Here is a 15074-nt window from a genome sequence, read left to right as displayed (position 1 = left end):
ACAGTTTGTGGGGTCGAGCCCCATCTATGAGCAGAGCCTGCTTAAGATTCTCTTGCTCCCTCTCTCTCTACCTCTCCCCTATGCATGCGCTCTCTTTCTCTCCCTCTCTCTCTCAAACATAAATAAACCTAAAAAAAAAAAAAACAACGAAAAATTCAGAATTCCTTTAAAAAATTCTTTCTCTACTATATTAGTACACATAGCATATTTAATAGGTGATTTATAAATACTGCAAGTAAGAATATCATTTGACCTTACCAGAATCTGTCCACACTTTTTAATGTTTATTTTTTGAGAGAAAGAGACAGAGCGAGCACATGGGTGCAAGTAGGGGAGGGGCAGAGAGAGAGGGGGACAGAGGATCTGAAGGGGGCTCTGTGCTGACAGCAGAGAGCCCAATACAGGGCTCGAACTCATGAACCATGAGATCATGACCAGAGCTGAAGTTAACGCTTAACCAACTGAGTCACCCCGGCGCCCCTGTCCACATTTTGATGATAAAAAAAATCCATGATGGCAGCTTGCCTGCTACACTGCCTTGCCAAGTCATCTAATAATTGCCATAGGTAAATATACATTTTCCTGGCTGACAGTCAATAAATTCAGTACAGCAAGACAACAAAACTCATCATGTTTTCTATGGTTTTATGGACCCTAAAACCTGGACAAAAGTAGCAACCACCAAAATTACTTATAGTTTTGGTTTTATACCCAATAAAAACAGCCAGTTAATGTCTAGATAGAAAGAGAAACTTCTCAATTACTACCTGAAAATTGAAAATAGTTTCTGATATATATTGTGATGATAGGTAAAAGGAAGTAACATTGTAGAACACATTCTTATAGTGACTTCTTACCTGAAGTCATCCAATGTCTCCTGTATCATATTCTGAATAAACCGGATTTGAACGGATGTCAATGGTGCATTTGGCCGATTATTTCCAATGGTATCAGCTATTTTTTCTGATAGTGAACTGGCAACTCCAGCAGTGACAGAGGATGCTATCTTTGGATCTAAAATAAAAAATGGAGAAAATATTAATAGTCAGCTTAAACTAAGAGATATCAAACATTTGTAAATAAGATTTGGCACGAGAAGACTAGAAAAACAGGTAAAGAACAGCATTCCTGTGACATTTAGAAAAACTCACTGTCTGGAATACAAATCTTAGAAACTTTCTAGGACATTATTTCTAATACCCATTTATCTATCTATATGAACTGCCAACTGTCTAATATAATAACATATGACAGAGGGATTAATCTTGAAGAATCTCGGAACCATTTCCTCTTACAAAAGATGAATGTGACATGTTGCACCACAAACTAGATAAACCAAGACTATTAAACATAAACAGAGGGAATACAGAAGTAAAGTACTGCTACAAGCAAAGCCCCAGAGTTTACACTAATACGTCCACAGAAACCTTAAAGTGAAATATATCTAAATAAGAGTTTCTTCCATACAAAGAGTTGTTTTCTATAGATAACTCTTATAAATGAAACAAATACTCCATTAAATGTGATCAAGTTTTTAGGATCTATGGCATGAACCCTACATTAATATGGAATACGGCTTTAGTACGGAAGGGGACAAAAAGACAATTCCAGGTAGTTAATGACTCATTTCCAAAGGGTCCTACGTTATATTCCTATTTGTACCATATTAGATCAAGACCCTTACATATTAGATTGAAAATAAAATTCAGACCAAAGGAGTATCGAATCAGGTTGTTGAGTTTAACCATTCATATGCATGTCACTGTCCTCTAGTAAGAGTCACAGTAGAAAAGTGTTGTAAATTTTAAACTCCTTTACCTTTCTTACCCTATGATCACTCTATTTATTTATCCTTTTCAAGTTAACTAGAGGGAGTTTTCAACCTAACACTTTCAAACATCAGAGAGTTTTATGTACTTACTTGGAGTTGAGGATCCATTGACCGGGGGTTCATATATTAACTGGGCTTCGATTTCTTTCTCTGGCTTTTCAAATTTCTCAGGACTTCTTGTTTGGTTAGATGGTGGAGAGGTATTCAGATTTCCAGTCTCAGCACCAGGGATCAACTTTGCAAACTTCACATTGAAAATAAAAAAATTCATATGTAAATTTTGGTTTTACCCTTATTATACATATAATTTATACCTTCTTATCTTTTTTTCTAGTAGGTAGGGTCAGGAAAATGAAAAATAAGAGGGATATAGAAGGAGAAAAAAAAAATTGCTACAACTAGTGGCAAAATAAATCCTGTCCATGAATCAAAAACAATTTCAATGAGAACATGATGGGGAAGAGCTCACTTACTAACCATCTGCTGTTGAGTATCTTTAAAATGGTAATCACAGGCAAAAAACAAACAAACAAACAAACAAACAAACAAAAAACAACCAGACTCTCCCATGGTAACTAGTCAGAAATATTTGAGAAGTCAAAAAACATTTTTGTACTTCTTCAATATCTTTCCAGTATCATCCTAAAAAAATCAATATGAAAATAAACAGACATACTATAGAACAGACTCAGCCTTTCTGGTAACATTTGATCATTTTAAGCCCTTATGTAGCAAATTAACTTCTATTTTGGATACTGTATCAGAGCAGAAGATAATAAGGATCTATTATATTCTTAGCTCCACCCCTTTGCTCTAAGACTTAGGGTAAATGACTTGACTACCAATTGGTGCTTTCTGCAGCAATGGAAATAAATTCTAAAAAACTCAGGTATAAACTATTCTTAGACAGTCATGTATTTTGTCTTAGAAAAAAACAATTTAAGTTTACATCTGCTTTTACCTCCAAAGTTTTCAAAGACAGATTTCAAAAGTATCCTTTAGTTTTTAACACATGACATCAAGATTCAAGAATATTTTTCTAGCTGGTAGATGTACAGCACTGTTAGTAATCAGGACACATCCCTGGCAGCTGCCCGCTTCCTGTCTAGTGATGAGCTTCCTTATGCTACTGACAAATCCACACAGCGAGTTCAGTATCGTTTTCAGGCAGATACCTGTTTGAAGGAGTCCTTAGGTTCCTGTTTTCCCAGATATATTTTCTTAGATTCAGCTGTCAGATCATGATTTTCATTTTCTTCTTTCCCTGGAGATCCCATAAAAACGCTAAGAGGACTAGAATGCAATACTGAAGTGCTTGACGTTCCTGGGTTTTTTCTTGGAGGAAAGACTGAGTTCAATTGTGGTAGAAAGTCAAGGCCTGAAAAACAGGAGAAAAAAGCTATTTACATATGATTTTCTCCAATCTTGAATATTTAAGAAAAGCACTTAATACGACAGACAGGTTAATATGGTAGAAAGACATGCGATTTGGATTCAGAAGACAGGTTCATTTGTCAGCTCTAGCCCTTATATGAGATACACAAAATCTTGGGCAAAACTGTAAAACTCTTGTTTCCTGATCAGTAAATGTGATGCTGACATCCATCTGTCTGAGTAGTAAGGCTTAAAAAAGAAATATTATACGTAAAAATACTTTGAAAATCACAAAGCCCAATTAATGTTTTAGTCAATATTATTAGTTTTTGATAACTGAAAATTGTTAATTTAGCATATATCTGCAGCATATCTTGATAGGCAGCCTCTAAGATGGCTCTGAATGATCCCTGCCTTCTGGCATGGATCCATGCCCTCGAGTAATTCCCTCCCTTTGAATGTGGGCTGAGCCTAGAAACTTGCTTCCGAAGAAGAGAATACAGCCAGAATGGTGGGGTGTCACTTCCAAGATTAGGTTACAAACACGCCGCAGCTTTCATTTTGAGGGCCCTCTCTCACTGTCTTGCTCACCGGCTCTGAGGGAAGCCGGCTGCCATGTTGTCAGGTGCCCTGTAAGAGGCCCACATGGGAAGGACTGGTATATTCCGCTAGTAGGCACATGAATGATCATGCAAGTAGATCCGTGCCCAGTCAACCCTGGAGATGACTGCAGCCCTGTTGATTTCCTGATTAAACTAAGCCATGCTCAGATTTTTAACCCACAATTATGAGGTGATAAATATTCTTTTAAGCTTCAATGTGTTGGGGTGATTTGTTACACATCAATAGATAACACAATACCATTTTTAATTTTCATAAAAATACTTCTCAGTAGTTCTTACCATCTTTGCCTATGGACTCATCACCTCCCTTGTTAACCACAGCATCTATAATAAAATTAGAAAATCAAATTTTTTAAATCGTGAAAAAGAAGCCATAGCAAATTAAGATTCCTATTTATTCTCCAAAGAGTTCGATTTCAAAAAGGAAAAGTTGAAAAAGAAGCCATAGCAAATTAAGATTCCTATTTATTCTCCAAAGAGTTCGATTTCAAAAAGGAAAAGTTACAGTTGGGACTCATATAAACTTCCCTTTTCACTCTTCTACCTTCATGCAGAGCAGCAAGTATGAAAAGTAATTCTACAGTATAGGGTCGTTTAATGAGACAGCAAGGTGTATGAGAAACGCATTGCAGTAGGCTCCAGAAATCTATAATCCAGTTCTGCCTATACCACTCAATAGCTCTATGACCTTAGACAAGCTTTTTATACGATTAGCTTTAGTTTCTGCAACTACATAATGAAGATAATGTCTGGACCACCTCACAAAATTGTTTTGAGGGTCAACTGAAACAATGTGAAACTATTTTGCAATACAATGATATAAAAAAACATAAGTTTCCATTAATGTTTTAATGGAAGAATATGTATAAGAAAATTCCAATACTGTAATACTATTCATTTACCAATTAATATCCAAAAGTTGTTCAACTCCATTTTAGCTAATTAATAGAAAAATGGGCAAAAGTCATAAAAAATTCACCAAAAATTCAAATGGCCAATAAATTATCATATATGATTATCACAGTAATAGGACTATCATCCATCCATCCATCTGCATGTGTGTATATATACCTACTAATTGTACAACAAACACACACTTTATTTTATTTATTTATTTTTATTATTTTACACAGCCTTCACACCCAGTACAGGGCCTGAACACTCAGAACCCTGAGATCAAGAGTCAGATGCTTACCCAACTGAGCCACCCATGCACTACCCCTTCTTTATTTTACACATATACTTTAAGAAATTATTAGTTTTCCCTTAACAAAAGCAGAAATATTCTTACTCAAAAGATGAAGACATTAAGGCAAACAGATTAAGCCTTTTTCCTAAGCAGAGTTGAATTCTTGAGATCAAAAAACAAGTCTCTTGACAATGAAAATCAGTAGTATATTTATTATCCATGTTTTTTTCTTATTAATGATATGAAAGTCTAATAAATGAAGGGCATAAGGCTCAAATTCTAATCATATTTTTAAAAAGTAAAGAAGAATTTCTATCCTTTATTCATTTCTCTTAAAAACCATTAAAGAGAATTTCATTTATGACTCAAACACTTTCAAAAAGCCCCTTCCTACATTCTTCAATTCAAAAGTTACCCCAGGGGTTCTCATAAGCCAAAGCTCCCCAGATGGTTACTAACCTCCAAAACCTTTCTCAACTCCAGCCCATGCCATTCTACTCTCCTTTGTCCACATCTTTCCTGTCTTTATTCTTTAACTATGTAGTCTGACCTCTCTTCATCCTGAAAGAAAGGAATCCTTTCTCTTTCATTAGGTGGAAGACAGGGAAATCTGACCTGGCAAATAGTCATTTTCAGGGCATGGTAAGGCATAAAGCACTAAGTAATTCTGTGCCATCACACATGTACTTTATTTTTTTTAAGATATTTATTTTTTTAATGTTTATTTATTCTTGAGAGAGAGAGAGAGAGAGAGAGAGAGAGAGAGAGAGAGAGAGAGAGAAGCGGGGAGAAAGGGAGACACAGAATCGGAAGCAGGCTCCAGGCTCTAAGCTGTCAGCACAGAGCCCAAGACGGGGCTCAAAGTCACGAGCCTGAGATCACAAACTAAGCTGAAGTTGGACATTTAACCAACTGAGCCACCCAGGCACTCCTACTTATTCTAATTATGAAATTAACTGTAGAAAATTTGGAAAGTAGATAATTTTAAAGAAAAAATGAAACTCTATAAGATCAAGAGTGGATGTAACAATTTAAACATACTGCTACTGCTGACATTTAGGTTTGCTCCAGAGTTTCAATATCATAAACAGTAAACATACAAATCTTTGTAGGATACTGTGAATATGTTATTAGGTAAATTTATAGAAATAGAATTAACGGGCCAAAGGGTATGGATATTTAAGCATGCCAAATTATGCTCTAGAAATTTACCCATATTGTTGATAATACTGCTGTTAGCAGTGAGACTATCCCATTAATGAAAACAGTAAGAACATCAGTACCAAAAAAACACATCCAAATAATGTGCCCGGTTCATACAGTATGAACAACAATGATATATGTTTCTATATATCAAAATGACAAGTTTTTTGTGTTTTTATTTTCTTTTTAATGGCAACATCTCCTAGCAATGGGGAGAGGAGGGAGGGAGGGAAGGAAATAGAGAGAGAGACTGTGTGTGTGTGTGTGTGTGTGTGTGTGTAGTACTTTCACACATAGTGTAAAAGATGAGGCAATCTATCACCTAGCCATATTTCTTCATGAAAACAATGAATAAATAACAATTAGATACTAATAATAAAAAACAATTTTTTTAGGTGAAAAGGTATTTTTTGCCTATCAAAATATCTAAGATTTTAAGATTTATTAGAAACTAAAAAACTGCCTATGGAGGCAAAATTTCCTTTAAGACACTTCTGTGGAAATTAAAATGCTAACTTGATAGCTATTTGCATAGTTCCCATGTGACAATGACAAGCGTATACTTTAGAATGGTAACATCTGAAATATCAGGGCAAAGGAAAAGATACCACCCCAGGGACTGAGAAAATTAGCAACTGTCATGAACAGAAACAGACTGAAGCTATTACCCACATCTTTTAGCGAGACTAAAAATGTAATGACTGCCAGCAAGAGAACATGATCCTCTGATCTGAAAAGACTTACCATCTCTGATCGGTGAAAACATGTCACCTAAACTACTTTTTCCAGTATCATCAAAGCTGAAGAAATCCTGATTTTTCCCACTGTCCGTTTCCTTAGATATAATATCAGTGTTTATGCTTCGAGGCAAACCTTATAGGAAAATTAGATATAAAAATAAATGTTACTACAGCCAAAAAAAAATTTATCATCAGAAGCTCAGTTCTAAAAATTAATGCATTACCATATCACTGGTAATATTACAACTATGAGCATCAGGAAAACAAAATAATATAACAACAGCTCAGTTAACCATGATTTTCATGTAATGAAGGGCTCCTCAAAAGCAAATAATCTATTCATTTATATAATACCATCTTATTTTAGCCTTTTTGATGAAATTTTTCTAAAATAATTTATATACTTTGCTACCCTCTTAAACAGAGTATACTGAACACAACGAACTTCTACTAGAACAGACTCACTTTTATGATCATCTATAAATGATTAAAGAAGTCTGTAAAGCATTTAGCATGATGCCTGACACAGAGCAGATTCAACTAATGTTAGCTCCTTTCCCCAACAGTAAATGGATCTCTTTTTGCCCTCTTCTGTCTTTTCCTTCACTAACAGTGGAAGCTTAACATGCTCTTGGTATTATCGACCTCAAATGACTTCACTAGCCTCTGGATAGTTTACTAGAAGGAAGGAAACCAGAATACTAAACTCATAAAGAATAGCATAGCAGACAATAATAAAGAGCCACACGGTTTTGTTTTCCCTGCCAGTATATAATGCAAGGGATTAGGGCAGGGACTTTGGAAGAGGAACTCTGTGAGCTCAGTAGCTTCTTGCTCATTTCTGGGTTGAGGACTAAGTTCTAGAAATTCGAGACCTGTGATGAAAATCTGGTATTTTAATTGGTAGCATGTTACTGTATTACACTATCATTTAAGTAGTGTTTTATTTGCTATCTTGGTCCCAAGATCCTGAAAAGCTAAGATAAAAACAAAGAACAGCCAGCATATCCAAAAATGTCCAAGTCTCGCAAATGAAATAAACTTTTATAATAGTACCTGATAGAAAGTTAAAATATTACTGAACATTTATACATCACTATCATTGAAGTGTTTACACCAAGAGTTGAATTGTTATAAAGAAGAAATTTTCTCTTCTTCTTCTAGGTCGTTAAACATTACGAATGCATAACTCTAGCCTCTGGAACTTTAGGAAACAGAAGTTTAGTATCATTTGGAAGTAGTGCTAAAGCCTTATGTTTTTACTTCTTAAATGGCTGTTTCCTACTGAAAGTGAGCACTAGCAATAAATCTGCAGAGGTTCTTTATTCTTTTTTAATTTTTTTAAATGTTTTTATTTATTTTTGAGACAGAGAGAGACAGAGCATGAGCAGGGGAGGGGGCAGAGAGAGAGGTGCTCCAGGCTCTGAGCTGTCAGCACAGAGCTTGACGCGGGGCTCGAACCCATGGACCGTGAGATCATGACCTGAGTCGAAGTCGGACACTCAACCAACCGAGCCACCCAGGCGACCCGAGGTTCTTTATTTTTTATAAGTTTTTATTTAAATTACAGTTGGTTAACATACAGTATAATATTAGTTTCAGGTGTACAATATAATGAGTCAACACTTCCATACAAGACCCAGTGCTCATCACAAGTGCCCTCCTTAATCCTCATCACCTATTTCACCTATCCCCGACCCACCTCCCCTCTGGTAACAGTTTGTTCTCTAGAGTTAAGAAAAAGCAAAGCTGGAAGCAACACAATTCCAGACTTCAAGTTCTACTACAAGGCTGTAGTGATCAAAACAGTATGGTAGTGGCACAAAAATAGATACACAGATCAATGGAACAGAATAGAAATCCCACAAAGGAACTATATGGTCAATTAATCTTCAACAAAACAGGAAAGAAAATCTAGTGGGAAAAAGACAGTATCTTCAACAAATGATGTTGGGAAAACTGGACAGTAACATGTGGAAGAATGAAAGTGGACCACTTTCTTACACCATACACTTAACTCAAAATGGATCAAAGACCTAAATGTGAGACATGAAACCATTAAAATCTCAGAGAAGAACATAGGCAGTAACCTCTTTGACATGACTCACAGCAACTTCCTTCTAGATATGCCACCTGAGGAAACAAGAGCAAAAGTAAACTACTGGGGCTTCATCAAAATCAAAATCTTCTGCACAGCAAAGGAAACAATCAACAATACTAAAAGGCAACCTACGGAATGGGAGAAGATATCTGCAAATGACATATCTGATAAAGGGTTAGTATCCAAAATCTGTAAAGAACTTCTAAAACTCGACACTCAAAAAACAAATAATCCAATTAAGAATGGGTGGAAGACATGAATAGACATTTCTCCAAAGAAGACATGCAGATGACCAACAGACACATGAAAAGATGCTCAACATCACTGATCATCAGAGAAAGATGAATCAAAACTACAATGAGACATCACCTCACACCGGTCAGAATGGCTAAAATCAACAACACAAGAAACAACTGGTATTGGTGAAGATGTGGAGAAAGGGGAACCCTCTTGCACTGTTGGTGGGAATGCACTGGTTGGCGCCTTTAGTAGAGCAACATGAACTTTTTCAAATCTCAGACTCATTTTAGGGAGTTTAAAATAATAGTAATAGTAATGATGAAAACTGTGATGACAGTATTAGTAAAACCATAATTTACTGAGAGCCTATTGTGTGCCTACTGATATATTTTCTCTGGTTTTCATAATATCGCTAAAAGTTAAATATTATCTATGGAAGAAAAAATAAGACTCAAAGTGGTTAAAAAACTGCCTAAAGTCATCCTAGTAGGAAGTCACAGACCCAAGACTTATGTCTAACAAACTCTGTTTCAGAGCAGGGAAACGTACATGTATGTGTATGTAAGAGAGAGCAAACGATGAAGCAAATGTGGTAAAATTTATAAAACAGTGAATCTGCTGAAGAGTATACTAGAGCTCAGGAGTTCTTTATACTATTTTTGAAAATTTTCTATAAGTTTGTAATTATTTCAAAATAAAATTAATAAATAAAAGTTTCTAACTCTTTGTGGGTACAGGGCAAACATTCATTTTGTCAGAAACTTTGCTAATCAGCCAAGAGTTATCATTAATCAGTGACCCTGCAGACCCAAGTCTTGCATTTCCTAATTAATGCTGTCATCGTTACATGAGTTTCCTTATTAAAAACTAAATGAAAACAGTGAGATTTCATAAAGCGCAGAGTAAATGAGAGAAACTTTATTTTATTTAATTTTGGAAATATGAATAAAATCAGTAATAATAAAATTATCTTTGAAAATAGTGACAATTTTCATAATATAGTTAATTCAACATCTTGGCAAACATTACTCAAAGTTATATTTCAAACTTAATTTCTTCTTCTAAGTATACAGCAATAATATTTGTTTCCAGGAGTTCTTAAATAAGAACTAATTATTTTTTTATATAATATGTAATGACTTTTATGTAAGGATGATGTAGATATTAACAGAAAATTTATAATGAATATATATACTATTTTTTTAAAAAAGCTATTCCATACTATCAAGGCTAACAAAGTTTTGCTTCTACTTGAAAATCATAAACTCATGCTGAGAAGGTACCAACCAATACTTGTGTCCAAGTTAAGTATTTGTCCTGAAACCTTACAAAGACATGGATACATCCATTTCTAATGAGACTAGTTTGGAAACAGAGTAGTATATATACCATGCAAGCTTTTAAAAAATATGTTGTAAGGTGATAGTATAGCATAACTTAAAATAAAAAAAAAAAAAAAAACATTTTCAGGAATTGAGAGAAAAAGAATATTCTCTATAGTAAACAGGGAAGCTTATCATCATATTACACCTTCACAAAGTCTAAATGAATTTTTTAAGAACCATTCTATCAATATGATTATTGGAGTAGAAGAAATTATTTAAAAATGACAACATTTTTGTTTATTTTTGTTTAACAAACTACTAATATACTGCTTAATAGGTACCAGGCACTGTTCAGCACTTAAATAAATTCACTTCATCACCTGACTTACTTTGTTATGAAATATGAAATAAAAGAAGCCACTAATAGCTTTTTTTGTAACTCAGAGATCAAATCAAAGTGACAACATCAAAGAATCATATCCTCTATTGATTAATTTGTAGACACAAGACATCCAGTCTGGAGTGGTATTAAGGATAATTTCTAAATTGGTATTATTCTATTTGTAAGATAATATTTCTTACAACAAAAGTTCAGCTAGGGGCACCTGGATGGCTCGGTCGGTTGAGCGTCTGACTTTGGTTTAGGTCATGATCTCATAGTTCCTGGGTTTGAGGCCCGCGTCGGGCCCTGAGCTGACAGCTCTGAGCCTGGAGCCTGCTTTGGATTCTGTGCCTCCCTCTCTCTCTCTGCCCCTCCCCCACTTGTGCTCTGCTTCTCTGTCAAAAATAAATAAACATTAAAAAAAAAAAAGTTTAGCTAAATAGATTAAGTACCTTTCATTAATTTTTAAAAAATTTATAGCTCAAGTTAAAATGGTCACTTCTTCCATTTTTACCATCTACTAATAATTTTACTTAAATACACAAGTGAATTTGAGTTCTAGGCTCTTGAAGAAAGTGCTAATAATACATATTGGGGTGGGGTGCCGGGTGGAAACTCCAAATACCATAAACGCGTAAGCAGCATTTACCTGCTTTGTCTTGAACAGCAACTGCTCCTTTTCCCCCAGCTGTTGTCATGGGCTGTGGGAGAGCTGTGCCAGTGGAAGAGGTGGCTGCTTCTCGGCCGAGTCCAGAATTCTGAACTCCTCCACTGGTAGTGCTCACATTAATGGCTCGTTTGTTCACAGCTGTGGGCTTATTTGAACAGCCTTTATTTAAACTTGACTGAAATGTAATGGAATATTTAAAAGCTCAGGTTTCTAATGCTCCATAGTATACATTAATATTTTATCAATTCCTTGTTAGGATAAAAATACATATATTTTCCCTTACAAATCTTAAGCCTGCTGATGAATCTGAGAGTTTCCCTCTGAACCAAAAAGCCTTTTAAAATATTTTTGAAGAAATACGAGAATTAAGTACAAAAAAATAGTTTAAAACCAAGTATCAAATAACTCTGTATCAAAACTATTTAAAATGCTTTCATACAAGAATGATCATAAAGCAAAACTACAATGTGTTTAATGGACAAAATATGACTTCCATATTCTGAGCTACACTTATTTAGTAAAATCAAAAACAATCAAAAGAAAGAAAATACCTTACCTTAGAAAGAGCAGTGGAGTACTGAAATGCTATACATCGCACAGAAGTCTTGTGAGCAGTGATGGTTTTAACTGGTGATTTCAACATCCTTAAATCATATTGATATATTTTCCCACGGGAAGATCCAATAGCCAAAGTGGCTCCATCAGGCATGAAATCTACTGCAGTTAGAGGGGTATCGGCCACTAGCGTTTTCACTAGCCTTTGGAAAGGGGAACAAAGTCTATGTAGGTATGTGAGTATATACAGGTATACAAGCATATGTGACGTTAGACAGCTATCGACCAAAACCAAAGTTACTTAGAATACACATTCCAAATATTTGCATAAAGCAGAAATTCAGAATTAGACTTAGAGACATTTCTAATACAATGGCAGATAAAGGAACTGCTGAACACACCATCGTATTTTTCTATTCACTTCCAACAGGTTAAGTTCTACATCTTCAGAAGCAATATGTATTCCTTTGAGTAATTACTACTTTGACAGTGAACATGACAGACTTCCTGGTGTTACTCCACAAACAAGGGTTCTAGTCTCAGGGTTAAGGAGGCCCTAAGTATCCCCCTTCCATTTATTGACCTGCTCAAGTCTCAAGAGGACTATGACCTTTCATCACAGGGGAGCAGCTGTGCATTTCTTGACCAAAAAGCTAACAATCCATGTAGCTTGATCCTCATGAAGCCAATACAGAAATATGGATACTGACCTGCTGAAGCTGAGCTTTTTGCCACAGTGTCTGGTGTATGAGAGAAATGCTTACTGACTCTTAAGGTTCTCAGCAAATTAGTTAACAAGAAAGAGTAAAACAGAACAATTTTTAAAAAAGAAGAAAGTGAAACAAGTAAACTTTTAACAAGGGCTGATAGTGGGTCCTTCCCTAGTAGTAACATTACCATTTTCTTCCACACAATCTTTAGATATGGTTAGGTGTTTTGAATACACCTGTAGCACTCTTATAACCATTTTTTTTTTTAACAGCTAACAAAGCACAGCTATAACTGTAAGAAAGAAGGCACAACGGACCCAGATACTTAAAAGATTACATACCCTTTAGCTCTAGATCAGTGGTTCTCAACTAAGGGCAATTTTGCTACTCTTGCTAATTTGGGGAATACTACTAGCATCTAGTGGGTAGAGGCCAGGGACGCTGCTGAATATTCTACAATACCCAGGACAGCCACCCCACCCCCTGCCCCCGCATCCCACATCCAAGAATTATCCAGCCCAAAATGTTAGCAGTTTAGAAACATTGCTGTAGATAATGAATTTTAAAGCAAATTAATCATATTGCCTTAAAAAATATATTCAGTTGTATTTTTGAAAAAGAATACTATGCTAAAATAAAGATGTGCAATCATTAACATGCTATTCTTAACATTCATCATCCAGATGTACTCTAAAGAACATCCACATTTCATCTATTTTTTTCTGCATGCGAGAAAAAAGAGAAAAATTTATCTTTTAGATATCAAGTACACAAACTTTGGATGTCCCAAACATTAATCAGAGGTCTATGCAAATCACAAATATGTCTGCTAATGAGATTATAGTTATTTGTTACTAAATTAAGAAATGATCATGTCACACTTACTTCTTACTTGAAGTATCATAGAGAATGATTCTTTTATCCAAGCCTATAGTCACAAATAGCAATTCATTGACAGGAGAAAAACAGATGCCAGAAGCTGGAGCTTTATGTGTACTGTCAAAGTTATGGTATGGACTCTGGCTATTCACATCCCAGAGAGTTACTACTCCGTTATCCGAAACACTGCCCAGTAGTGATTTCTTAAACAAGGAGTACTTCAAGTGCCGAACAGACTATGAAAATAGGAATAAATTTTATGTAACTGTAAGCATTCATAAGAACATTTTATATAAACTATATAAATAATGGCCAACCATCAACCACACTATTCACAGGGGATTTAGGACCTCTCTGGTTTATACAGTAACAGGTTTTAATTATGACAACCATAAAATCATTTAGTGGGTTATAAGATGACCCCAATACATACCAATATTCTAGTAATTAAATCTGTCATGATTTTATTATCTTGGAATAGAGCTACCTCAATCTCCCCTTTTGCGGAGGAAAAATACAAGATGTTGAGATTACTACATTAATTCATCAGGATTAGGAACATCTACCATAAATAAAAGGCTCAGTAGTAGCCAATCACAGCCAAAACACGAACAAGTGTAAGAGAACACTGGCAGAGAATGAGCAATATTTCAAATTTATTTTCTATATGTATTTTAGATATTTGGATATATTTGTTTGAATCTGAGCATCTGATGTACTGGCAATTTAACACCTGAAGCATAATAAAAAATTAACTAAATCACAAAGAAATAATTGACAACACTATAGACTAGGAATGGACAATACCCATTCTTTCAAAGGCATCAGCCTGAGGGCAATACTGGCCTTTCTCTAAACACTCCTCCCTGGGGGCAGTGGAGACATACTCTCTTTCTAGTTTCTGTTGGACCAGAATAAACAAAGATTCAGTATGAGTAAACAGGTCTTGAATTAAAACTGGATGAATTTTATCCACTTTTACTAAAATGTTGCTTTCAAACTTGTATTGATATTATCATTCACTGAGCAGAGGATTAAATATTTTACATTTAAACTAATTTTTCACTACACAGAACCAGCAATATAAACACAGAAATTAAAAGTAGAATCCACAGAGTGGGAAACTGGCTCTAAGACATCTTCAAAGAGTTAAGTTACAGTACTGAATAAAGCAATAAAGCAGTCACTAGTAGGAGATAGTAGCCATATATATGTATGTATGTATGTGTGTGTGTGTGTGTGTGTGTGTGTG

General features: G+C 35.1%; 1 protein-coding gene across 4 annotated transcripts in view; it reads right to left on the bottom strand.

Annotated features, from left to right (window-relative positions):
- The window catches only part of NEDD1 (NEDD1 gamma-tubulin ring complex targeting factor), a 47407-nt gene that overhangs the window by 8226 nt on the left and 24107 nt on the right, over window positions 1-15074 (bottom strand). For 3 of the 4 annotated variants that reach the window (XR_007456781.1, XM_049626116.1, XM_049626117.1), the window contains 8 exons: window positions 13829-14058; window positions 12235-12436; window positions 11658-11853; window positions 6965-7093; window positions 4108-4152; window positions 3007-3209; window positions 1922-2075; window positions 858-1014 (listed from right to left, as the gene is read on the bottom strand). Coding sequence is in view for 3 of the 4 variants with exons in the window: in XM_049626116.1 (XP_049482073.1) it covers window positions 858-1014; window positions 1922-2075; window positions 3007-3209; window positions 4108-4152; window positions 6965-7093; window positions 11658-11853; window positions 12235-12436; window positions 13829-14058 (1316 nt within the window). In the remaining variant the exon portion in view is untranslated. The remainder of the gene's footprint in view (window positions 1-857; window positions 1015-1921; window positions 2076-3006; window positions 3210-4107; window positions 4153-6964; window positions 7094-11657; window positions 11854-12234; window positions 12437-13828; window positions 14059-15074) is intronic. The other variant, XM_049626118.1, reaches the window with a different exon arrangement.

Source organism: Panthera uncia, chromosome B4, assembly GCF_023721935.1.
Source record: "Panthera uncia isolate 11264 chromosome B4, Puncia_PCG_1.0, whole genome shotgun sequence".
Classification (NCBI taxonomy): Eukaryota; Metazoa; Chordata; class Mammalia; order Carnivora; family Felidae; genus Panthera; species Panthera uncia.
This window is presented reverse-complemented; position numbering and strand designations above follow the sequence as displayed.